We start from the raw sequence: 26,137 nt of genomic DNA, 5'->3' as shown, positions 1-26,137 counted from the left end.
TTACTGTCTGTGAGATCGCTCAGGGCCTCGGTGTTTCCACCTGTTAAATGGGAACAACAGTAGTACCCGGTCCATTATATACACAGGCCGCCAGGATGCTTGGCTACAAAGTTAGGGGGGATATAAAGCATATACAATCGTGTGGATTTTATCGCATGAAGTCCTTTGCCAGCTTTCCAAACCTAAGCCCGGTTCACATGTTTTTCTGTCTTCTTTTTTAAAATTTTATTCTGACCCAGCTAACATTTTTCAGGGATTTTCCCTCTACGAAAAAAATTCTGATTATGTAAATTAAATACAACCATCTACTCTGCAATCACTGAGATGAGTTGTGAGGCCCTAGGTTTTATAATGAAGGTCGATTATGGAAGCTCTTTTCTAGAGGGAAAGACAAGGGCAGCTAATATGTATATATTTTTTTTCGGGGATGATTTATCCAGGCAGAAGTACAAGAATGGAATTAAATTATCTATTGAGTTTCTCTTAATCCAAAGGTTTCAATCCCCCTGTCACCGAAAAGGACAAAGAGAACACATTATTTTCTATAGGACTTACAACTATAGGCAAATACACAAATCCCTTTTTAGAAAAATCTGATTTCTTCACTCGGTCTATTTCCTTCTCCTCTCTATCCCCTCCACACCCTGAGCTCCCACTGAATTTCTGAAGACAGACTCTCACCCGGTGTAATTAGCCGGGAGAATTACACGCAGTTACATGGGGTAAGATGCCTGCCCTCTGGGACCTCTGGCTTCAGAGAAGGTGCCAGGGTTGAGAGGCAGAACAAGTGGGACTGTGTATGAGAAAACCTCAAGTGATTTTCTCAATCAGGAGATAAAAACGCATTGTTAGGAAGGACATCCACAGCGAAGCTTGCATTTGGAGAGTTGTGATTGCAACATCGCATATTTAAAAACAAACTGCCAAAAATAACCCTTGTCCCAACTGCTCTTTAACCTTGGTAGGAGGAGGAGAACAGTCTGTGATTTTTTTTTTTCTTCCCACTTCTCTAGCAAGTTAAGTTGCTGGGTGGAGTCCTTGGTCAAGGTTGGTGAGCTGGGGTCTGCTGCCAGCTGAGCTCCAGTCAGCAGGACCGTCCGGTTATTGCACCACGTACCTGCAGGGGGATCTGTTTCTGTCATTAGGCAGGGTTGTTGCAATACAGAAGAATATTGCTGCTCGTTGGTTCCTTGGGGGAATCAGAATATTTCTGTGGTTGGGCAGGCAGTAAATCTATAATAATGTCATGAGTAATCAACCTGAGGCTCTCTCCTGAGTGCAAGACACTCTCCTGAACCAGAGAATTTATACTATGCTTCGATTTCCAGAGACTCAGGTGGACACCAGCCGAAACCACACCTCCAGTTGGGCAATGTGGCCTCCTGCCCTCTATTCTTAGGAAAGAGACACGTGTTCAGAGAGGGTACTGTGTAGGAGTAAACTGGCAAGTGGAGTTTAATCCAGTGTTTTCTGGACTTTTCCAGGCCAAACCCCACATTCAGGCATTAACTCAGGGTGGGGGGGGGGCGTGGATCCCTGGATATAGAGTACAAAATTGTAAAGACAGCCAGGGAGGGGGAGAGCAGCAGAGAGTCCTTAAGATCTTAGTTTTTCCTACTTCCCGACCCAGCCCCTTCTCTGAGATGGTAGACGCCTGGCCAGGAAATAAAATTCAATAGCATTGCTTAGGCACCTCTTCACTGAGAAGTTCTGTTGATCAGCAAGTCACAAGGATGGCCCTTCAATTACTGTTGTTCCCAAAGGCATCAAATTCTTTCCCCTTCTTATCTTTGGCATGATTCTCTCCACCTGGAGAGCCAGGGCGCACACACTCCCCCTCTGTCTGCCTAACTTCTTTGGCATTGGTGCAGCCATCGCTTCTGCCAGGGAGCCTTCCCTGATCTCCCCAGCCTAGGCTGGGTCTCAGGGCTGTGGGCTCACATAACTCGTCTATGCCGTATCCCCAGTCAGCAGGCACAGTGCTGCGGGGGTGGGCAACAGAGCATAAGAGCGAACAGCCCAGGTTGCAAAGTAGGGCATTCTGGCTTCAAATCCCTTCTCTGCCTTTTTCCGTGAATGGGACCTTGGGCCAGATGCTTAACTGCTTTAAGCACAAGTTCCTTCTTCTGTAAAATGGGAAGAGTAACAGTGACTTCGCATTTTTTGGAAGCAAGGATCAAATGAGATGATATATGTGAAGCACTTAGCGAAGTGCCAGGCTCAGGGGTGATGCTTCAGATGTAGTAGCTTTATCATGAATAACCACATTTTTTTTCACTTGCTCCCAAACTCGAAGTGCCACGAAGGCAAAGAATACGATTTGCCATCGCTGCATTCCCAATGCTATCATCTCTTGTGGCACATCATGGGTGTTTAATAACTATGAGTGAATGCATCATCTGTTGCCATTTGGGTGGTGAAAGGCCGAGTCACAGAGAGCCTAGCGACTTCAGTAAGCCCGTGTCTCATCTTCCCGTTGTTACTATGTCACATCACAAGCTGGGCGAATGGGGAAGACAGCTCTGTCTGCCTTTCAACGCAGGTTCATGCCATGCTGACCTATGTCCTGGCATCGCAGATGTAAAAATACCAGGGAAACAATCATTTGCACGTGCCTGCTTGGTATTCCAAGACCAGGTGTCTAGAAATGAAGTATGTGGTCCATGCCCTTAGAGGATTTACACGCTCAGAATACAACATATTGACCGCATAGGAACCAAAGGCAAGCCAGCAAATCAAGGCAATACACAATGCTCTGGGAGCTCGGCATTGGGACCCATAAAAGAACTAGGAATCAAGGAAATGGAGGGGAAGAGGAGGGGAGTGCACAGCTGGACACTAGGGAGGGGAGAGGGAGGAGGGTCCAGGCACTGGGCGCTCACAGATCTCATACAGATGTAAGGTTGTCTTTGGCTGTTGACTGGAATCAAGGCTGCTCACTGACTGAGTGCAGAAAATCATTTCTGGCTGGGTGGGGAGGGGCTAGATTATTGAGGTCTGGTCTGTTCCCTCTGTTTACTATCGTCAATTTATCAGCCTGGGAAACTGCTACCTTTCAAAGATATCACCCGCTACTTTAGCAGAAACAGACACATCTTCTAAGATTTAGAGGGCTCCTCTGGCCGTAAATAAATACAAGAGCACCTTGCTTATCCAGGACACTTAGCTAGAGGCCAAATGTCCCTAAACCTCAAATATGCAGAACATGGGTGGCCTTCAGGGGATGGTTTCAGCCTTGAGCATCTCCATCGATGCCGGGGACCCCGAGCACTGCTGTTCTTATACTTTGTCCCTGGGGGTGTGCCTCAGTCCCGGCTGTGCCATGAGCTTGGCCAACGGAAGCACACCAGACATGCCGGCCCTGGGGTTACACTGGCTTGGGGCACAGCTGAGACCCCAGAACCAAAACTTCCCAATAGACAGCAAGACCTTCTGAAGCAAAATCTGTACAACACAATAAAAGAGTAAAACAAGTCAAAAGAAGAAGGGTCCAGGAGGCAGGGGTACACATAACAGGAAGTGACAGCAACAGTACTGATAGAAAAAAGCCACACATGTCCCCATGACAAAGTACAAAGATGCCCACACGGTGGCTAATTCATCGTGTATCCAGATGCAGGAACCTTGCAATGCAGTTATCATCACACTTTTGCAGACGAGGAAACTGAGCCCTGGGGAGTTGAAATGGTCAACCAACACTCAAATCTCAAACTGTCTGATCGAAATAGGACAGTACCTGACCTCTGTCACATAAAGTGAGGCTTAAAATGAGAAGCCTGAATCATCAAGAAAAAGTTGACTCCCCTTAGTATTGGTTTTGTTTAAGAACACAGGGAAGTGTGGCACATGATTTAGAATGTTCTCTATCAGAAATTCGTTCAAAAAAGGACATTAGAGCTTTAAAGGAGTATGCTTGAGTATCTAAAAATTCCACTCGGATTCAGCACTACTCCTCAGTGCCGCGAGGTAAATAAGATGATGCTGTGCTGAACACACATAAAATCGTTAGCGTAAGCTTCTTGTGGGTTTTTTAGCAAAAAATGGTTTTTAACAAGACTTTTTTTTAAATTTTTTTTTTTCAACGTTTATTTATTTTTGGGACAGAGAGAGACAGAGCATGAACGGGGGAGGGGCAGAGAGAGGGAGACACAGAATCGGAAACAGGCTCCAGGCTCTGAGCCATCAGCCCAGAGCCTGACGCGGGGCTCGAACTCCCGGACCGCGAGATCGTGACCTGGCTGAAGTCGGAAGCTCAACCGACTGCGCCACCCAGGCGCCCCAACAAGACTTTTTTTTAACAAGCAATGTTCTTTCAGGTTTTTCTGGTGGTTTGTGCACTTTGTGGAGCACGTTTTTGTTTTTACTTAAAAAAAAATTTTTTTTAACGTTTATTCGTATTTTGAGAGACAGAGCGTGAGTGGGGGAGGGGCAGAGAGGTAGAGGGAGACAGAATCCGAAGCAGGCTCCAGCCTCTGAGCTGTTAGCACAGAGCCCGACGCGGGGCTCGAACTCACAGACTGTTAGATCACGACCTGAGCTGAAGGTGGACGCTTAACCGACTGAGCCGACCAGGCGCCCCACGAAGCACGTTTTTCAAGACACCCATCTGGAAATGACCCACTCTTAACGGGACCCAGACTCTTGGTTTTGGTTTCCTTTGAGCCCCTGGGATGGGGTTGGGTGCCACGCCCACATGAGGACTCATGAATAAGCTGTGTCTCACACCCAGGTGGGTGCTTTTAAAAGACGTATATATTTTAGATTTCAGAAATAGAGAAAGATTCAACTCTGTGTACATCTGTTCCTAAAGCCCTAATGTTCAGCCTCTTGTCTGATGACTCAGGTGAAAGGCAGCGGTATTCTCTTCCTCACCACAGGGAATGGGTGGCTTCTGCCTGTTTGCTCAGATGGCCCTGAGTCCTGCCCTTTGGTAACTCGGCCACATCAACGTGGCAGGGCCACCGGGGCCTCTGGTCTCTGCCCACAACCGGTGGTGAATAGGCCCCAGAGCAGCCTGTGGGCGCTGGGGGTTTGGATGCCTGCTAACAGCCCGTGGGAGGAGTTGGGGACCTCACCACAGATGGCGGTGGCCTTGGATTGCACTGACTCAGGCAAAGTTGAGGCTTGTGAGTGAAAGTTTCCAAGCAGACAGTAGGCTTAAGTGGAACCAAATTAATAAGTGACCGTTGGGGGGAAAAGGTCTGTCTGGAGTTTATTCATCAACGGCCTTGACCTTTGGGTTGTCGATTTTAAGGGACAGGGAGCCAAGGGTCCAGGGGCCACTGGCTGGGGCCTGTTCCTGGCTCACGGGGCAACCGCTGCAGTTGACCCCCTACACAGGAGGGAGAGGGGAAAACACGAGGGGGAGGTGCTGGCCGCCGCCCTTTCTCCACGGTGGGGCTGGCTTTCTTCTGCCGCTCTTACTCACTTCCCTGTTTTGCAGGGTGCTGCCGCTAAGCCCTCTCACCAGGAGGACGGCTTTGGCAGTTTTCTCTTGGTAAGCATCCACGCTATGGGCCTCGAGAGCCAAGTCCAATTCGAAGCATGCACCGGAAATGAAAAGAGAAAGGAGTCTAATTTCCTTCGGTACTAAGTGCTTTCCAAACCCAGGAGCTCCCTTGGAACGAAAAGGAGAGAGGGCAAGAGAGGAGGAACAAGACAGAACTTCGAGGACTTCAATTAGGCTAATTGTTCCTCTCACAAGCAAGTGACACGAGGCAGTGGGGGTGGGGGGGGGGGAGGAGGAGCCCACTTATTCTGAATGCAAACGGCCGGGGAATGTTAAAAATACCTTGCAGAGTGAGAGACTTCAGAGAACCGGATGTGTCTTTCTAAATACAAAAATTGACAAGAGTGACAGGGAGACAGGGAGAGGAGGGGAAACGGGGGAGGGAGAGAGAATTAAGGATGAGGTTAAGTAGCGGAGGCTTGACCCCAACAGGGCCTTCTTGCCAATTTGGCGCTGGGGAAAAGAGACCCCAGAAAGATTTTTCTCTGACCTTCCGGACCTTTTTGGTTCAAGCCGGAAGCATCCACGGGGGAGTGGGGAGGAAAACAGGAAGCTACTTAGTAGGGATGATAAGCCAGATGATAACCTGTAACTTGCCTGCTTCCCCTGCTCCAAGTCGAGTGCGAGGCAACATCCTTGTCCCCTTTTTGCTGCCAGAGACTCCAGCGACCTGAGTTCTCCCCATCCCTAGGGCTGAGTCCTATGTGGGGAAGGTGGACCCTGCAGCCCCAAACAGGGCAGGAGCGTGTTTTCCTGGCCTTTCACGCTTCCCAACACGTGTTAAGTCACGCTCACCAGCTCCCCAATTTTTTCCTTCCCAGAGCCATGCCTTCTCCCCCCTGCCACTATGAATATACATAAGACGACCTCTTAGCAATTTCCCTGGGAGATTTGCTGGCATAAGCATAACAGAATTTGGCCCTCAGTCGACAGAGGTGCTTAGTCAAATTTCCCTGAGCCCAGACCCAAGCTCTCTGTGCATCACGCTTCAGTCCGTGCCAGCCGTCTGCAGCCCGGCCAAAGGCACCAGGAGCAAAGACACCTGACAGAGGAGCTCTTCTAACAGACACCCTTGCTAACGTCCACTGTGGGGAATCAGCAGGCTTGAGATGCCGTAAAAGTATTATCAGGCTGCGCATTTAACTCAGACAAAGAGGAACTTATGAGTTACCCTAAGTCATCCACTGGGTCAAGAGTAGGTCTGGGATTAGAAAACCCATCTTATGACTCTTTGTCACATGAGGCCTCTTCCATCCCGGAAACCCTCGGGTTTTCCGTGAAGACTACCTCTCGCTAGGAGAAAGCCATTATGTAGGTGTGAAGCAGTCCCAGGAGGATAACGATGCCATCGATTCACCACCTCACAGCCTAGCCCTGGTTAAAGAGGGGCCTGTCTCCTGCACAAGGACACGCTGGCCTGGACGTAGGCCCTGCTCCCTTGCACCTTTCTCGCCCGCTGGCCCCGTTAACTTTTCAGTACTTGCAACACCTTGGTCACAAGGAATGTCCAGACTGCTCGTGAATCATAAGGGGACAGTGAACACCCATCAGAGCACTGGCACATCACAGGTGCACGTTTGGAGCAGAACGTGATCGTCGGCACATTCTTTTCTGCACGGAAAACTCGCGCTGTTGTTTCAATGAGCAAGGACTTTCAGATAGAGCCCACTGGACGGTACAAAGCACATTCACATTCTTGACATTACAGTGCTACCTTCCCCTTCCCCTTCATTTAAGGGACCTCGGTGTCAAGGAGGCATTTCTAAAGCACTCACAGTTGTCCAAATGTCCACTTGGTATCTCCCAAGCTACACATGCCCAAGGCGGCAGGGCTGACGTTGTGAGACCAGCTGAGCTGTCTTGGGTGACTGACAGCCTCTCTGGGCTTCAGTATACAAGTCCTGACAGCACCAGCTTCCCAGGGCCACTGTGAGGACTGGATGGATTGCTATTTGGAAAGCAATTAGAATGGAGTCTCTTAACTAAGTCCCTAACACTGGCTTCGAGACTCTAACCTGTGCAGCACAGACAACAAGAGTCAATGTGAATCTTCGACCTACCAGTGTAGCCTCCGATTTTTAACTCGCTTGCAGCTGCTTCCTCAAATAGCAGCCAGATCCTTCGGGGCTAGTCTCCGCTTGGGGGGGGGGGGAATCTGGCTACTAGTTTATCAAGGAAGCTGGTGAGGTTTCTACATGTGGTGGCAGCGGTGGAAATGGGGAGATCTCCAGGGGGAAAGTAAATCCCAAAGTCAAGAGCTGGCCTACTGTAGTCCAGCCCCTGCCCCCAGATGGATTTCTCCCTCACTGCTTCCTTTGAAGATGGGGTGCTACTCCCTACACTCTTCACTCGGGAAGGCTCTTTCTTCCATGCCATGGGATCCACGGGGCTTTTACTTCCCCTGAAGGAGAACCTCAGCTTGAGGTTTCCTCCCAACCCCCCACCGGGGTCACTGTTCAGCAGGTGCTGGGGTTGGGGGGTCCTGCCATTAGGTGTCAGAGGTGGCGGGAGGGAGCCCCGGGAGGTGGTGGGAGTGTGGCTCACGGATGCCCAACGGCACAGCATGGTGCTTACTTGCAATCGTGCTTCTCAATTTCAAAGTGAGGGTTGAAGTTGAGGACGATCTTCTGGTTGGGTTCAGGGGCGTAAACAATCCACTCGCAGTTCTGGTGGGAGGGGTAATCCTGGGGGTAACCTGGGGAGGTGATATAGCCAGCATCTTTGGAATTCAAACGACCTCCACAGGCTGAGTCTGAAAGAGAAGGCAAAGAAGCCAGAGAACTTCAAATGTGCTACAGCCTTCCACCCCCCCCACCCCCCACCCTGGTTCTTTTCGCTACCAGTGGCTGATTAAAACCGTCTTACAGACCTTTTATGGCAGTCCAGAAGACTAACCTACTTACTCATTCAGTGGAAGAGATTATTTCAGCTCATCTTCCCCACCCCACTCACCCAACTGCACACACACACACACACACACACACACACACAGACGTGCTCACAATTGCACACACTCCTCAAATTAAAATATTCCAGAAAATGATCATAAATATACTTAATTACATGGTCTGAGATTAACAAAAACAAGAGAGCTGCAAACATAGCATGCCCCCTGCCTTTTCCTGTCTCCCCTCCTTGGCCCGTCTTCTTCTGGTGCAAACCTCTCAGCTCTATCTTTATCTCATAAATCCTTCGTTTCATTCGGTGTCTCCCAGCCCAGCCCAGCCCAGGCAGCCAGAAGTAACGGCTCCAGGAACTGACAACAGTGGTTTTGTGGGGCCGACCCACAACCGAGCCTGGTAACAATTACATGTGATGGGGAAGGAAGCATTTTCAGCTTTGGGCCAGAACGGGCCCTGGAGGGTGATTTTAGCTTCTTCTTCTTTTTTTTTTAAGAAAGAAAAAGCAAAAGCCCCAAACATTTAATTCCACATACACCACAAATTTGATTTATTATTTCATTATACACCGAGTGGAAAAAATCTGCATCGCAGAATTCACTGGCTCTGACCTCAGAGTTTCGACAAAAGTGCTTTGTGCCTTTCTCTCGCTTTCTACCCACTGTCCCTCCTGCCCGGTCACCACCACCAGGGTGTGCTGCTGCTTTGTCCGGCGGCAACCAGTAACCAGCCATTTGAAAGGAGGCTGCAGGGGATGTAAGGGCCCCCACCTTCCCAGCGGTGCCTGGCTGGAGGTAAACAGCTTCACGTGAGCCAGGAGGCGAGGGGGCGACTTCAAAGGCAGACAAGGTGGGCGCTGACATTTGAAGAATCTCCTGTACTGGGGAGTGAAGTTCTGTCATCCCCAGGAGGGGTTCCTGGGGAATGGGGGTTTTGCTTAATACCACAGTAGAACAGAAGACGGGAAGGCACAAGAGCCCTGGAAATATTCAGAAGCCTCCTGGAGACCTTCCTGAGACGCATGCCTCTCTTAGCATCAATCACGATTTAATATCGCCATCTGCATGGAGCAGCATGGGCCCGTGAATTATGTATTACGGCTCAGCAGCCACCCTACAGGACGGGGTCTTTCTCCCGTGTTCACTCTTTGAGGGAAAGGGTCATGCATTTTTTAACTCTACAGGTGCACTTTACTATCCCCCATGTCTGTTGGCATTACTGTCTTCCAGACCTCTGCTTTAGATTACCAGCCTGACAGGCTTTAAATGCATAAAAGATGGGCACGCCGCACAATGGTGGTTGGGACACACAAATCCACACAAGTAGCCTTTTAGGCATCGTGCCTCCGAGAGCTCAAACTGTGCTGTGCTGAACTGCCCAGAATCTAATGGATTCAGGTTCCACTTCCTACTGGGTGGAAAACAAAAGCAGGCCATTTCCTCTGCCTAGCAGCGGCCACATCATCCTCTAACTAATGACCCCGCACCCTCCCCAGTCCAGCAGGACAATGGGCCCAGCCCTCCCGCACAGACAGAGAGGAGGCCAGCAGTGAGGCCCGGTGCCGCCCACTCCTCTGCAGCCAACCCCCACAGGCTGCCCCGGTGCCCGTGCCACCGCCATGTCGGGCACCCGACAACTTGCAGCAAGTCACGTTGTGGCCCATTGGTGCTGGCTCATTCATGAACTTGAAACTGGCTGAGAGGGACCCTCTGAGAAAGCAGCGGTGTGGGGGCTTCGATCACCAGCTGCTCTTACCACGCTAGCAGGAGAGGGAAGTTTCAACTGGGTTCCCCTCCTCTGCTAGCTATTTTGCTGAAGAGTATTGCCCTGCCGCACACTCACCCCAAACCGCGCTTTTCGCCTCGGACCTCATCAGAGGGAACCTGAGCTGAGCTCCTGTTTAGTAACTGTTATGGTTTCCACATCATCCACCCCCTCTCCCTCCTTCTCCCACCCCTGCCCTGCTTCTCTCCAGCTGCTCCTGAAAGAAGAACTTCTCCTCCTCAATTTTCCACTCCGCCCCCCCCCCCCACCACCAAGTTCAAGCTTTTAGTAATTAGACCGGGCACACATCATCAGCAATAAAGACAGGAAACTTCCTCATAGGCAGGTTTCGTTTCTCATCCACACCAGGAGCAATCATTTTCCCACTCAGAAAACACTTTTAAATGATACAGAACCCATGGCTGGTAGTCTGTATTTTCCACGGTAAAAACTTAACTGAACGATAAAGGAGTAACACATCTCTTTCTGTCCTTTCTTTATCTGAAGAAAATCAAGGTGCTTTATTAAAATTTTTGAAAACTCATTAAAACATCTGCTTTGCTTTTGTGTGGTTAACCCTTTCGATACCCAAACATTTATAAACTCACATTCTTGTGTGGATGGCCCTCACACTCAGAAACACACACAAACGTGGATATTGCACATATATCGGGTACGTAGACATATTAGAAAGTCACACTTCAGTCCCGCACACACTTTCACACTCTCTCATAAAATATCACACCTCATTTGCGCAGACATATATCCACCAAGATAAATACTAGAATTTCTGTCCCTATTTTTCTTGGAGAGAACGGAATTCTTGAAATATATCAGTAAAACTTGTAAGGAAAACACAATCCCTCTACACCTCCTCTTGATAATGGATATTTCATATCCAGTTTTGGGGGCCCTTCATTTCTTAAATACAAAGACACCCCCAACCAAAATGAGCTGGACTTTCTTCTGACCATCTATTACCTTGGAGGCCTGTATTGTGTCCCCCTTTATTATGTGGAACAGCATAAATGCTCTCTGTCCTGTCTCAAAGGAGTCCAGCCCAGGCAAAAGAGAGTTGAACTCAAGGGCAAACCCCTTTAGGCCAGTCTCCACATACTGAAGGCGAGTTGACCTGGTGAAGTTTGAGCTACTGAGCCTGTTTGGTGAGTTAACAAGGGACTTCTTTCTCCAACCATTTTGTGAATACCTTTCACCTGGGGCAAATTCATTTCCCAAAGAGGAGCAGGCAAACCCAGGCCTGGGCTGTTCAGGTGGGGTTTTCTCCTACATCTGGGAGGGAAGCCTGAGGGATGAGTCAGCTGAGGCCAGATAAAGACCTCGGAGGCCCAAGAATAAAAGGATTAAAGTGACACCTCTAGATGTAGTTGGAAAGAAAGTCCTAAAGTCACAGAGGCCTGATTTTTTTTTCCTCCAAGATGAGTATCTAGGTGTTTTTTTTTTTTTTTAATTTTTTTTTCAACGTTTTTATTTATTTTTGGGACAGAGAGAGACAGAGCATGAACGGGGGAGGGGCAGAGAGAGAGGGAGACACAGAATCGGAAACAGGCTCCAGGCTCTGAGCCATCAGCCCAGAGCCCGACGCGGGGCTCGAACTCACGGACCGCAAGATCGTGACCTGGCTGAAGTCGGACGCTTAACCGACTGCGCCACCCAGGCGCCCCTAGGTGTTTTTATTTCACATATGAAATGTCAGATTATTTCGGACATCTGTATCTTTCTGTCTCTCTTTTTTCGTTTTTGTTTTTGTTTTCTCTTCCTCCGGTGCCCTTGTTTTGCTGGTCACCTAAGTATCATCTGATGCTGCCTGCAGGTAAACTGGCTCCTGATCTCAGTAAAGGGATTTTGTATTCATCCACTTAACAATTCTAAGGTGCTCTGCCAGCCTCGGAAGGAACTCGCCCTCCTACAGAACCCAATTTAGGACAAACCGTAGTTCCTCCGTAACATCAGATTTTTAGGAAGTCATAAGGAATAAAAGAAAATCTTAAAAAAAAAATCTGGTCACCTTCTAAGGAAATTCAACAGAAGTTGTTTTAAAGGAACACTCTATGGCTTAACCTCGACAGCGGGATTCACTAAAAGAAGCCTGACTGTTGTGAGTACTTTAAAAAAAAAATTTTTTTTTAACTTTTATTTATTTTTGAGACAGAGAGAGACAGAGCGTGAACAGGGGAGGGGCAGAGAGAGAGGGAGACACAGAATCTGAAACAGGCTCCAGGCTCTGAGCTGTCAGCACAGAGCCTGACGCGGGGCTCGAACTCACAGACCGTGAGATCATGACCCGAGCCGGAGTCGGACGCTCAACTGACCGAGCCACCCAGGCGCCCCATGAGTACTTTTAAATTATTAGAATGGCAATGGCTTACTTCAGGACAGGGAGAGACACCAGGTGACACCAGGCGACAGAAAGCTGGCAGTCCCACAGCAAAGGGAGAAAAATCAGATCACCTGGGTTAGCCGAACTGAAAAAAAAGTCCTGGGCAAAAATGGACGTTTAGGACTCGCTGAAGGTGGGATCGGAGAGTCCGGCTGCTGTCGGAGGTGCGTCTGGGGTAACGAAGCGGGGTGGGGTGGTCTGAGAGTAGTTAAGAGGGGACACAGCACTTGGATTCTTGGTGACCTTCCTGGGTCTCAGCTTCCTAAACTGTAATTCAATGAGTGGATTGAATGAAGTGCGATGAAGCGTGTAGTTTTCAAAATTCTTCTTAGAAGGTGTTTGTTTTCTCTTTGGATAAAACTCTACCCAGAACTCCAGTGTCCAAAGCAGAGAGAAGTGGAGCTCTCTTGGATGCAGGAGGTAGGGTGACGAGAAGAGGTGTTGAGTCTGGGCCCCGCAGTTCCCTCATCACCTCTGAGGGGCTTTCTCCGTAAGAAGATCGGGCTTCTTGGAACAGGACGTGACACCCACCGAACTAGGCATCAGTTCCCTTATTACTTTAAAATGCCTTGTGAAAGAGAAGGAGTAGGCTGATTGGAAGACACCTATTTCTTTTTCTTTTTAAGTTTATTTTTATTTATTTTGAGAAAGATACAGAGAGCAAGAGGAGGAGGAGCACAGAGAGAAGGAGAGAGAATCCCAAGCAGGCTCCACGCCATCAGCACCGGGCCCGATGTGGGGCCGGAACTCACTAACCACAAGATCATGACCTGGGCTGAAATCAAGAGTCGGACACTTAACCGACTGAGCCACCCAGCCACCCCAAACATCTATTTCTTGTATGTACCTGAGGGCCATACACTTGGTGGAGAAAAGCAGTCGGTCTCATTTCCTATGAAAATACTGTCCTTTATTTATTAAATAATTTATCCTTTGTCCACAGCATAACCCCATCCTGTTTCCACTTCTACAGCATTTCCTTCTTTAAATTATTAGTAGCAAGGCAAAGAAGAAGCTCTTTCTCCTACTTGAAAAGAGAGACGGTTGTCACCTTGCCACTTGACTAACAAGAAGCCTTGTCTTCAATATGGTCTCACCACAGTCAAGCTGTGTGACCTTGGGTAAGTCAGTAAACACCTCTGAGCCTTTGTTTTCTCATCTGTAAAATGAGGGGAGTGATTCTAAAGGTCAGTTCCAGTTCTAAAATGCGAAGCCTGTATAATGAGGTGAGGAAAAGATCCTATACAACCGATAGGTGGAACCAAAAATTTAAAAACTGGTCTCCCCTCCTAGAGAACAAGACATTTGTTCAAGGTGTCACTTCTGTTTCCTCTGTTTGGTAAGCCTTGAAACAACCTCTAGGATTTTTCCGATGAACATGCCTGTCTTGCATTATGGAGAGTTCAAATGTCTCTTTTAATCACATTAGCTCTACTGACGTGAGTTTCTCTCCTTAACTGAGTCTGTGGCTGCATGCTTAATAAATAGTGTGGATGTTCAGCAGTGTGTGTGCGCGTGTCCACAACAGCGATGCATAAAAGGAAAGCCCAAGAAGAGTTCTTCAAATCCCTTGCCTGAATCATCTAAGTCCTCCGCTCAGGGTTTTAACCAAATTTTGCTCGCTAACCCCGGATAAGCTGCTTTTTAAGAGTTATTTCTGGGAGCCGAGGCTGGATTTTGTTTTATTCAAAGCGACTTCAGTCTGTCACAAGACAGTCTCATAAAATCTGTATCTTGGCTTAAGCTGGGAAGAAATGAACCGATCCATCAGCCTAGGAATGTGGCTGTTTGACCACTTCCTAAGGCAACTGGGAGGGGATTCAATCTATTCAATTGATGGGGCCGGGTGCCATTGAGTGATGTTCTCCTGAAGGCACAGCAAATGGAAATCTCTGTGAACTTTTGCAGTGATAAAGTTCAAAATCTGAATAAAAGAACCTCCGGGAGGACAGGATGGAGGGGATGAGAGAGAGGGAATGAGGCCAGCCTGTGAGCATGGAGAGAGGAGTGAGGAACCAGGCAGGCTTTTGCTTCGGAAACACTTCCCGTGGATTCAGAGGCGACAGAACTGGAAATTGGGTCTGGAAGTAGGCCCTTTGGAAAGTCTTCCCCCCCTTAATCTGGATTCTAAAAATGAACCTTCATTTCAGTGTTACAACGTAAGTTCGATGCGATGACCCCCTCTGACCTCGAATCATGCCACCTGTGGTAACCTTGTTATTTGTCATCTTATATCAGAAACAAATGCAATTCCAATAGGGCAGTCAATATAATAGCATTAGTTTATATTTATGTCCACTCTTTTCCAGCCCTCATTGCAAATGCAATTTTGATGCCCTTGATGAGAGATCTGGGATTACAATTCCTGACCATTTCAACAGACATTTGGGGAAGGAAATGGAAGAAGAATAATTTTGAGGTCTCTCCAAAAACCAAAGGAGAATAAAAGGTAATATAATATTTTTTTCCATTTATTTTGATTAACTGAAGGCTTATGTTGAAACGTCAATGGCTCCCCATTGGTTAGTGAATGAAATCCAACTCCCGAGGCCTGGCAACGGGGCCTTGCATTTAGCCGAACCTATCATTTCCGACCTTCTTTGCAATCATTTCCCTCCACACGTTCTAAACTGCAGCTCCTGAGTGTTCCCCAAATACACCAGTGTCCATTCCTCTGCTCCCATCTTCCCCTATTACACCTCTTCCAGCTCTAACGCCCATCATTCCTCTCCACCCGGGCTCAGATGTGACCTCCACCCTTCCCTCCCTGGTGCCTCACACCAAGACTACTGTTCCCCCCTCCCTGTCTGGAACCTCCGAGACGGAAGCTCTTTAATGTCCTTCTAAGGCGTGTGAGGGCTCCGGAAGGCCTTATCTGTTCTTCTCCACCAGGCAACTCGAGGGTGTGACTCCTTCCTCGGTGAACTTTATAGGATCAGACTCAGAGTCTTACCCAAAAGTCAGACTCCGTGACGTTTGGTGAATTATTCAGTTATTAGCTGCCTAACATAACACCAGAAGCAGCCCTAGCTGCCACGGACTCCGAGGAAGCCTCAACACAATCATTCTGCTTCTCTAGTACGAATCTTCTTCCCCAGCCCGTAGCTGCTGTTGAATGCGGAGATGTTTTTGTGGTGAACCGAGAGTTTCAGTTAACTTGTTTGGAACAATAATACCTGGTCATGAGGCAGGGTTGAGTCACGTGAACCATGTCTCCAAAGACACTCTAAGCCTCCGCTAATAATGATGCAGGTCAAAGGATATTTACATCTTAATCCTAATGATGGTAAAAATAATTTATCTGAGGGTCTCTTGGCCTCCCTCACTCTTCCAGAGGTGAGTTCTAGATATTTGTTGTCAGTAGCAGCAGGAAGATGCACATTACTTCTTCGTCACTAAGCTGTTTGCTGGTAACAGATTATCTCTTGCTGGGTTTCAGTTCCTTTCTCTCTACTTCTATCTCCCCATCTCCCTTCCCCTGGCCCCCATTATGCCTTTAGGGCACATCTGTTTTATTTTTTGCCTTTATCAAAGCAATTATTATTACAGCTCGGCCCAGTAATTTGCAATTCCCTCTATCTTCTTTGCTGAAAGACTGGCCAGAACCCAGATCACTGGTTATCAGGATCCTTGGAGGCAGTGAGCAGGGTATCACTGGCTTTGTGCATTAAGCAGGCCAGCAGCCCCGTCCTCTGCACACTACTGGGGAGAGCTTTCCTTTTGTTATTCCCAGCTCCCCCACCCCTCCTTTTTTTCTGGATTAGATCCTGACTCTTTTATGAAGACCCAGAGGGAAATGGGATTATTAAGAGTCTTGCTGGGTAAAAGCTATTTTGTCTTTATGATGACTTTCTTGAGTTCAGCTGCTGAGGGGCTTTAATGCCAGAGTAGAAGTTATTGCACATTCAGGGGAGCACCGTGCACAGAGTGCTCCCTGCTGAGCACACCTTCTGTGATGAAGGATGGAAAGGGAGGAAAGGGGAGGAAAGGAAAGGAAAGGGAAGGAAAGGGAGGGAAGGGAGGGGAGGGAAGGGAAGGTAGGGGAGGGGAGGGGAGGGGAAGGGAAGGGAAGGGAAGGGAAGGGAAGGGAAGGGAAGGGAAGGGAAGGGAAGGGAAGGAGAGAGATAAAAAATAAGTAGAGGCGAGAGCACTGAAAGCAGAAGAACAAGGAGAGAAAAAAATGGCAACGAGGAGACGTAAATTTTAGATGAAAATCCAGCAAAGACTATTGCTCTCTGAAGAACAGTGTGAGTGATAATCTGAAGCTTATAAAACATAGACAAACGTTCAGTGGGGTAAGAGCCGAGAAAGAATAATTATTTACTTATTAAAAATAACATAAACATACTACAATGGTTATAATGTGCTTCCTATGGTCATGAGATACAGTGATTAAGTGCCTTTAGAATAGGCTTGATATGGGCCAAATAGTACTCTATGTAATCTGGCACAGCACAAAACAAAACAAAAACCTATGGAGCAGGTATTACTATCAAACATATTTTACAGAAAATGAAATTGAGGTACAGAGAGATTAAGTGTTCTAGACCACAGAGCTGGCAAATGGCTGAGCTGGATTTTAAACCTAGGCAGTCTGGCTTCTGTACCTCAGAAGCTGGGAAGCCCAAAGAAGGACTCCCCCAAACCTCTATGTGACAAACTTATTTAGTGCCATTTACGGAAAGACAAATGTTTTGCCTGTGTGAAAACTCCCTTTTCTCTTTCTGTGCCAGTAATCTGTCTGCGTGAACAATGAGAGACGTGTTCAAGGCTGGGCTGTGGGGAGGGCGAGAAGCACTTAACACCTTCTCCACTGCCTGCACACGCTGGCACCCAGCTTCTTGTCATCCTGACTGTCTTTCCTGTGTACTGGAAACCAACGTATGTCTTTGGCTCTAGAGGGAGGGTGGTGTGGATAGATGTTTCAGGTCTGAAACCATGTGTCACAACATTGAGGGGTTTTTTGCTGGCAACCCCCATTTGTCTCCTTTTCTCAACCCCACTCAACCCTATCCTAAATGCCACATTGTTATTGTTCTACTGGATAGGAGCAGCATTTTCAGAAACGGGGGATTTATTTTTATAGCACAGCTGGTCTGCCAAAGGTCACATAATTTGGCAACGTTCCCAGTGGTTAAAAATTAATTTCTTCTTATTAATACAACCAAGGTCCCATAGGATGGGAGCTCAGCCTTATCTAAACTTGACAGCTTCCTAAACCTTCAGAAGATGCTTTCTCCTGGAGGGCCAGTCATGCTACAGGGCCACTGTGTCCAGGAATCCAGCCTCACCGAATCCTGTTAGGTAATGAAACCGTTAAGCCCCTAGGCCATTTCTCATCAAGGCAGATAAAGCTTTAAAAAATGCTGTAGGCTCTCTAGGACAAACTTCTGCGGTATCTTCCATGAGTGGGTAATTAAAAAAGAAAAGGAAGAAAAGCGAATTATTTACCTGGAAGGAAAGGTACAAAGACTAACTTTTGGGGATCAAACTCCTATCTGCCATTCAAAGAGGGTGCCTCAACGATGATGATACAGTGGTAAACAATGGTCAAATGACAAAATACCTAAAATATGTTAATGATAACATAAACTACTGCCCAGATGTTACTTTCCAAGTCCTTTTTCATCCACGCAAGAAATAGAAAGGTATTATGCTTTAAAAATTTTTTTTTAACGTTTATTCATTTTTGAGAGAGAGAGAGAGAGAGAGAGAGAGAGAGAGAGAGAGAGAGCATGAGTGGGGGAAGGGCAGAGACAGAGGGAGACACAGAATCTGAAGCAGGCTCCAGGCTCTGAGCTGTCTGCACAGAGCCCAACGCGGGGCTCAAACTCACGAACTTCGAGATCATGACCTGAGCCGACCGAAGCTGGCCGCTTAACTGACTGAGCCACCCAGGCGCCCCGGAAGGTGTTATGCTTCTGCTCTCCATCTTTTACAAAAGGAAAAAAATCTCAGTTCTATTTCCTCATCTTTCCCTCGACTTCTGGGGAATGTATTCTGAAAACTCTTACCAATGAACCTGGCTCTGAATTCAGTCAACCAAGAATTGTCCCACACTCTGGTCACCCAAAGTCAGCTCATTCTCTTGATTACTTTAATGAGCAGCTGAATGAAAGACACCAAGTAGGGGCCTCAGAATCACCTGAGTCCATGGCGTTTCTCCCCAGTGACGCCCCCCAGACCCCTCCCAGCTCTTGTTTACATTCATGCCTCATTGCATATGAATTGGCATCTGGGCTCCTAACTTTTTCTGTACTACAAAGATAGGAACTGGCCTTTCTGGTTGCAGAATATGGACTTCACATTCAACAGCAGGGGATGAGAGCCATTTGGTAGACAGCAGGAGTCCTGTCTAGACAGCCTGGGGTCCCAGTCACTGGAGCCTTCCAACCTTCCATTTTGCCAGTTGTGTGCTCTGTGACTTAATCGGAGGGCTCTGCAGAATGGCATCAAAGTCCAAACCAGTGGTGCTGCTTGGGCATTCACAATTCCACCAGGCACATCTTGGACAAGAAGGTGCTTGCCTGGAACACTCATGGGGAGCACTCTTCTTTCCACTGTTTGCACTGTGTGTTCTGTTGGCAGTTGGTAACAGCTTCATTACCTCCAGTGGCTGTTTATGGGGTAAAGTTTACTGGGCACACGTTGAATGTGGGCATGAGACCAGTCCCCAGAGCATAGAGCAGGCTGTCTGTGTACAATCTAGGAGTTCACAGTTTTGCTTGCAAATTATTGTATCTATACCTACCCATAGTCATCCCGCATTTTGGGGAGACAGGCTAAAAAAGAACGTCTGCCCAATAAGGGCGCCTAGAACGCCACTGCTTCTCATTTAGGATTTGTTTGAACCCAGACCTATCTCCCACAGACAATTTAGATCTCTTATCTGATCATCCATTCCGGACGCAAGGTTGATTGGCCGCGTCTGCCCCGTGTCCATGGCAATGGTGTTTAAAGCCAAGCACAGATCAAAGCTGGGGCGGGGGCGGAGGGGGGCGGGTGGAGTGCGGGGGAAGGTTGTTGGTTATAGGGTCCGGGTTCTTTGGGCCCCAAGTGGTGAGGAGGGGCGTTGGGGCTGGGAGTTGCCACCATCTGAAGAAGCCCATTGTCAGGGCCTGAATGATTTCCCGAGCAAACCCCAGACCCACCCCCCATCAACTCGAGCAAAGGGGAGTTTCGAGGCCAGGCGCTGACAACGAGTGGCCAGCGCCAGGGGGCTCTCCACTCAGTCTGAAAACGAAAGGAAAGGAGGCGGAGGGAGGGCAGCGAGCATTGAGCACACGCCAGTAAACCAGAGTGTGGATCCCCTCCCCTTCCAGAGAAATTCAACCGGAGCCGCAGAAGCTGCGACAAGGATGAGCCGGATCCTCTAAGCTGGCCAGGAAAGCTGATTCCCACCCCACCCCCACGGTTCCCAGAGGAGCAACCGGTTCATTCCACCACCACCCCCTGCCAGCCCCAGGACGTTGGCTCTGCGGGTGCCCCCCACCCAGCCGCCGGGCGCCCGGGACCCGGTTGGAAAAACTGCGGTGCAGTCAGCCGGAGGCAAAGGGTGGGGGCAGCCGTTTAATCACCGCTCGCCTCGCCTCCATTAACTTGTATTGATATTAAAAAGAAATCAATCAGTGAAAATGAAGCATTGGCCGTGAATATTTTTTTCTCACGTGGAAAAGCAAGGAGCGAGGCGGCGGGGGAGGGGAGGCGGACCGCGCCGGCGACTGCAGGTTTCTCCCGAGCGGAGAGCCGCAGCGGCGACTTAACTTTCTGGCAGTGGGCAGCGTGGAGGAAATGCCGCAAGCCTCTCCCTGGGGGTGTCCTTAGTCAGGAGGAGGAGGCGACAAGGCTGGAGGAGTTGGAGGCGGCCAACTTCTCCCAGGCCCGAGCCTTGGTTTTGCTTTCGCTGGGAATATTTTTGCCTAATAGAATGTTTATGGATCGTTCGGCTGTGTTTCTGCTGCTCAGCCCAAACAAATCGATGCGGCGTTAGAGGCGGCGCGGAGGGCTTGGGGCGGGCTGGGGGGCCACCAAGTCCCCACCACGTCCCCACCACGTGGATGCCCGCGCGCCGCGTGCTCTTCACCTGCTCAGGCGCACCGGCGGGCGCTGGGCGCTACTAGGGGCAGTGGAAGTTGCGCGCATTCCCGCGGCTAGAGCTGGCTCCTTTCCGCCCCTCTCCGCCCCGGATTCCGAAATCCCACCCCGGCTTCCCGCGTGCCAGCTTCGCCAGCGTTCCGATCCCCTGCTCCGCCTCAGCCCCGCGGAGCCGGCCCGCCAGGGGCGGCGGGGGAGGGGAGAGATTCAGCGCGGAGCAGAGCGCGGAAGGCAGGAGGGGGCGCTCCGGTCTGGGTCCTCGGAGCGGCCTCGAGCCCAGGAGGAGGGAGGCAGGTCGGCGGCGCGACTACGATCTGGCGAGGCAGCGTGGCAGAGAGTGGGGGAGCCTGATGCGCGCAGCCCGCGCGGCCTCCCTGCTGCCCGCCAGTCCGAGAGTGCCGCCGCGGCCACAGGGTTATTTGCTCAGTCGCTCCCCCTCATGCACCTTCCGCCCTCCCTTTCCCCTGACTCCTTCTCGGAACGGGTTCCCGCCGCCGCCGCCGCCGCCGGCTGGGCTCGGCCCCCTCCCGGCAGACGCGCACCGGGTGAGTCAGAGGTCTAGCAGGGCCTCGCCCTTTGCCACCCGCTGCCAGCTCCCCGGGTGCCAGTCGGGTGCTCCAACAGGAAGTCCGAGCTCCCTGCGGCTTGCTTTCGCCTTTTCGAGGGGCTGGAGAATATCCACCTAGGGCGGGTCCCAGCTCCGCGTCCCACGAGGGGATCCCACCCCGGCGGTAAGGCTGCTGCGGCAGCGTCGTACTGGATAACCTGCCCCGCGCTCAGCGCCTCTGGGCTTCTCTAGAAGTGACGCAGCGCGGCCCGGGGCGAGGGTGGGAGGGGGTTCTGCAGAGAGCGCGAAAGGCAGGTGGCAGAGCGGGAGTGGGTTCGAGCGGGTGTCGCACACAAACGTACGCTTCGCGCAGAGCTCGGGGACAGATGTGCGAACATCTGGGGTAGGACATGGCCCCTGAGTCTTCACGACCCCTCCCGCTCAGCAGAGCACACAGAACCTGAAGTTGTGTGTTGCGAGTGTGTGTGTGCGCGCGCGCGCGCGCGCGCATGCCGGTGTGTGCCCCAGTGTGCGCGCGCTCGCCGGGGCCTACTAGAGTCCGTGCCTGAATACATAATATACCGTGGGCATCTTCCCCGCGTGCGCGCGCGCGTACACACACACACACACACACACACACACACACACAGCGAATCACACAAACATACATAATTTATGCAGCATCTAGGTCTGTGGGAGGTAATTTAATTTCGCTTCAAGCTGGGAACTTAGAATTAAGGCAAGAGGGAATGGGGAGACACAGGAAATCTCCCCAAGTGGGACCTGCACCCATCTCTTTGATAACGATTTGCAGCTGCCCTGAAGCCAGCTATGGCAGAGAAGGAGCAGCAAACGGGTGGATTTCGATAGCAAGGGCATTCCTCAGGCTTCCTTCCCCTCAAATAAACACTCAAGCTTAAATGGGGTGTGTTGGCGGTGACAACCAGAGCACCAGGCGCAAAGCTTCCCCTTTAGGCGCCCACAGGACCCACTAGCCCGCTCTGATGGGGGAAAGGGAGGGACGTGCCCAGGGAGCTGCTGCAAGGGGTTAACCCTACCACTGCGGCCATAGCCTTGGAGGTGCCTACCGGTAAGGGCACTTCAGCCAGGCTTTATCTCCTCTTTCTCTTTCCCCTATTTCCTCCATAGATGGTTTCCCCCATTCTCAATCACCTGTAGCAGCTTCCAAGAGTTTTGTCAGATTCCAGACACTCTTCTCAGAGGGGAGAGAGGTTCACCCTGGAGAGTGGTGTGGGGAAGGAAGGACAAGCCGCACTGGATTCCCTGCAACCAGAAATCCCTGCTCAGGCAGGGTGCCCCTTGCCAGCCCACCTCCCCGCTGCCAAATACTGGCCCCAGACTGTTCTGGGCCTTGCAGTCCTTATCTCTGCAGTCTGTCCACACACCCTTTTTGGCAGTGGTTGAGAACAAATTCCACTCAAAAGTTTCTAACCACTTCACAAGAGTAAGAGACCTTCGAAGGCCACGCAGTCTGTTTTATCTAATACGGATTTTTAAAAGAACATGATTTACTTTCCCAGAAAACACATGGATGCAGGAAGGAGAGCGGGGACGACCAGCGCCTGGGTAGCCAACAGCGCCCAGCCCAGCCCCAAGCCCCCAGCTCAGCCGCAGGCCAACTTGCTCCATCAGCCTGAGCCCTAGGATTCTGAGGCGTATCCACACGGTCTGCAAAGAATCCACAGCATTGGAAAACCCAAACTAGACTCTTGTCTTTCCCAAGCCCTTCAGTTAACATTGCTCAATGGAGCTAAGTGGAGAGAATGCAAATGATTTATATTTCACTGGCTAGGTTGAAGAAACTCAAGGGAGATGTGTTCTGCCTCAAGACAGGGGGGAAAAAATCCCAAAAACTGTAATGCAAAGGCTTTGTAGTATTTTTAAACCTTTGATTCAGTCCATATGTGACATCTGAACACCGCCAAATTCTGTCTATGTTTCAAAACACACACACACACACACACACACACACACACACAGTGCTAGCAGGAGAGAAAAGTTGGGTTTTAGAAGCGGTGGTGGTATAGGGCGGGCCGGCTGGGATCTCTCTTTAAGTTATTTAGTATTGAGGGAGCCTCCTTCTATGCCATCCCATGTGCCCAGAATGAGCGGTTGCTTTTAAAGGGAAAAGCATGTTGAAATGAACAGAAAAAAAGAAAAAAAAACTTTTAGGGGCTTACCTGGTTGGCCTCTCACTTCGTGTCCTGAAAAGTAGAGAGCCAAGAAAACCCAGGTGAGAGGAAACATATCCATTTTGGAGAAGGAGGCTCTCTCCAGAGCTGGATTTGTAGATGTCTTGTATAATTTTAAGTCTTTGTGTTTTTCTCTCTCTTACGTTCTTCTTTACAGTGTCTTCTGCAAAGGTTTCTAATGGTCAGGGTTTCCCTCCTGGGTCCTGACGGCCCGTCTTCACCTTTATTCTTGCTGGATTCTCACCTAAGAGGAGGGTGGCTCTTGAAATCAGCAAAGCGGGAGCAAGCCAGGAAGGGGGGACGGGTTTCCTCTCTTAAAAACAAAACGCATCTATGTCCTCTCCAGTTCCTCAAAGTATCATTTCCTTTATCCTACAACATCACGAATATTTCCCGAAAGCCAAGCGTAAAAAAAAAATTATAATAAAAATAAAAGCCCAGACTTGCTTTGGGCATCACACGGCCCCCAGGCAGCTGTGTGATCTCAGAGGCGTAAACTGACACACATCTCCAGGCGCCCGGGACCGACACGCGGGCGGAGGCACCGACCGCCGGACGGCCCGAGTGGGAGAGGCGGCCGCCCCGCTCTTGCCCTCGCCGGGTTCCCCTAGCGGGAGCCTCCCCAACGACTACACCCGCTCGGCCAGCCAGACGAGGGGAGTCCGAGGAAAGAAGCTGCGGCGGCGGCGGCGGCGGCTGCTGCTGCTGCTGTTGCTGCTGCTGCTGCTGGCGGGGCGGCGGCGGCTGGGATCGCCTGGGAGTGAGCGAGCCCCTCTCCGAGTTCGCTCGCGCCCGCCCTCACCTCCACCTCGCCCAGCGCCTCGCCGCGGTCTGCGCGTCTGAGGATGTGCCGGGGGCGGGCTGCGGACTGGTGCCTCGCTCGCCTTCTCTGCTTCCCCTCCGGCTCCCCCCAGCCTTTTCAGGCCGAGCAGCATGTGGATGTCAGAGCCGCGGCAGAGCTATCCGATTACGCGCCGGCTCAGGGCCCGCCCCTTCTGTGTTCCTGATTAAAGAGGCAGCCGCGGAGACGAGCGGCGCACAGCCCAGCGCCGCGGCACCCGGCTCGGGCGGGGCGGCGGCGGTTCCCCCCCCACACCCCCCCCCCAGCCGCGGCCCGATCAAAGTTGAGGCGTCTCCCACCCAGGCTCTCCTCTCCCACCCAGCTGCTTCTCTCCCACCCGGCACCTCCCGCCCACCCCGGGCACCTCCGCGGCTGGCTGCGCCCGGCCGCCCGTGCGCACAGCCGGGGAGAGGGAGCGCCCCGGGGCACCTCCAGGGCGCAGTGCCCTTGGCCGCGTTGTCCCCGCCCGGGGGAGACTACGCAGGAAATGGGGGAAATCCCTGTTCCCCCCCAAATTCCCTGGCTCCGAGGCCACACACGTAGAACCCAACACAATGCCACGCGCAATGGCGTTACAGGAGGAGTTGGGTGGCGTACCGTGTTTGGTGTGGGGAACCAGGCGGCAGCTCAGCCATGCGTTCGCAGAGGCAGCAGTGCGTGGCGGCGGCACACACCGTCAGCCCAGGCTGAATAAAACCCCAAACACTCGTGCGCTTACTACTCAGATCCTTTGTTGTGTCCCAAACATACTCCTGTCCTCGCCGGGCGAGCATTTAGTTCTCTCTGCGCACCCAACTTGTAACCAGCAGAAGGAGAGGGACTTTCCGCAAAGAATTTCTTCAGGCAATTAAACCCGGTTCTCCCTAGTCCTCCCCAAAAGTACAGGTACACGAGGGCTTCTCCTCAAAACGCTACTGTAACGACTACCTTTTCCCCCATGGAAATGTGGCCACAGCGCGCAGAGAAAGAAAACCGCATTATGCCAACTATTTTTAAATGGAGGTGTGAAAACTGTTTAGAGGGAGTTGCAAGCTAACAGCTGGGGCAACACTTGTATCTTTGTTTCTGAGGATGGCTTTGCGGATTCCAAACTGTCTTGCTTCACTAAGCACCTATTACTACATTATCATGAAGACTCTAACAAGACCAGTCTAAATAACACTCTGCATATACCTTCCCTGCCACTCTGCGGATTAAGAAAAATAAAGTTTCGGTGACAAGAAGCACACACACATCCGACTACCCATTTATTTCTTTGCTTGCACTTGTGGATTCTTCTGGGTGGTTTTGCTCCTTATCTGGACTTGCCATTAGCTTTGTTTATCACTTTTAGTGTTTGAAAAAATCTGTAACTCCCACTTAACTGTTATTTACACTGAGATAACCAAAACAAAATTGAATCAGAAGTGATTTGCAAATAGTTGAGCCAAGCCATGGAGGGATTTTACAGCGCTGTGTAAATCCACTGGCTGTATATCACACTGTTAATCTTAGATGCCTGGTTTGAAAGGGCATTTAACAGAGGCCTAGTGAGTTCTTCCAGGGAGCATATCCCCTGGCTGGCCTGAAGGCTACCTTTCGTTCTTTCTCTCTTCCTTCTGTTCCTCCTTCTCTCCTTGGTTTGAGAGCACGCCCACATTATTGAAAACTCCAGATTTACTTTTTTTTTTCCTGTTTAAACATTAACTGCACAGAAAGATTGCCACTCATCAATATTTCATGGGGGTTAAGAGGCAATCTGGATTTTGAACCTTCAGCAGAGATCCTGGCTTCTGTCATTGCCAAGATGCTAACCTAAGGACGAATAACACTATCTATAGTAACACAGCCTGAATACAGGAAGTCATTTAGTATCACCCCCCCCCCCCACC

At 50.2% G+C, this 26,137-nt stretch overlaps 1 protein-coding gene across 5 annotated transcripts in view; it reads right to left on the bottom strand.

Annotated features, from left to right (window-relative positions):
- NRP2 (neuropilin 2) overlaps positions 1-24,371 on the bottom strand; it is a 116,965-nt gene extending 92,594 nt beyond the window's left edge. For 4 of the 5 annotated variants that reach the window (XM_086719412.1, XM_086719414.1, XM_086719415.1 and 1 more), the window contains exons 1-2: positions 23,414-24,371; positions 8,084-8,261 (exon numbers count right to left, since the gene is read on the bottom strand). In XM_086719412.1, the coding sequence (XP_086575538.1) occupies positions 8,084-8,261; positions 23,414-23,486 (251 nt within the window). In that variant the 5' untranslated portion in view covers positions 23,487-24,371. The remainder of the gene's footprint in view (positions 1-8,083; positions 8,262-23,413) is intronic. The other variant, XM_086719413.1, reaches the window with a different exon arrangement.
- Between the last annotated feature and the right edge of the window lie 1,766 nt (positions 24,372-26,137).

Source organism: Puma concolor, chromosome C1 (assembly GCF_028749965.1).
Source record: "Puma concolor isolate L17-30 chromosome C1, mPumCon1.1.hap2, whole genome shotgun sequence".
Lineage (NCBI taxonomy): Eukaryota > Metazoa > Chordata > Mammalia > Carnivora > Felidae > Puma > Puma concolor.
This window is presented reverse-complemented; position numbering and strand designations above follow the sequence as displayed.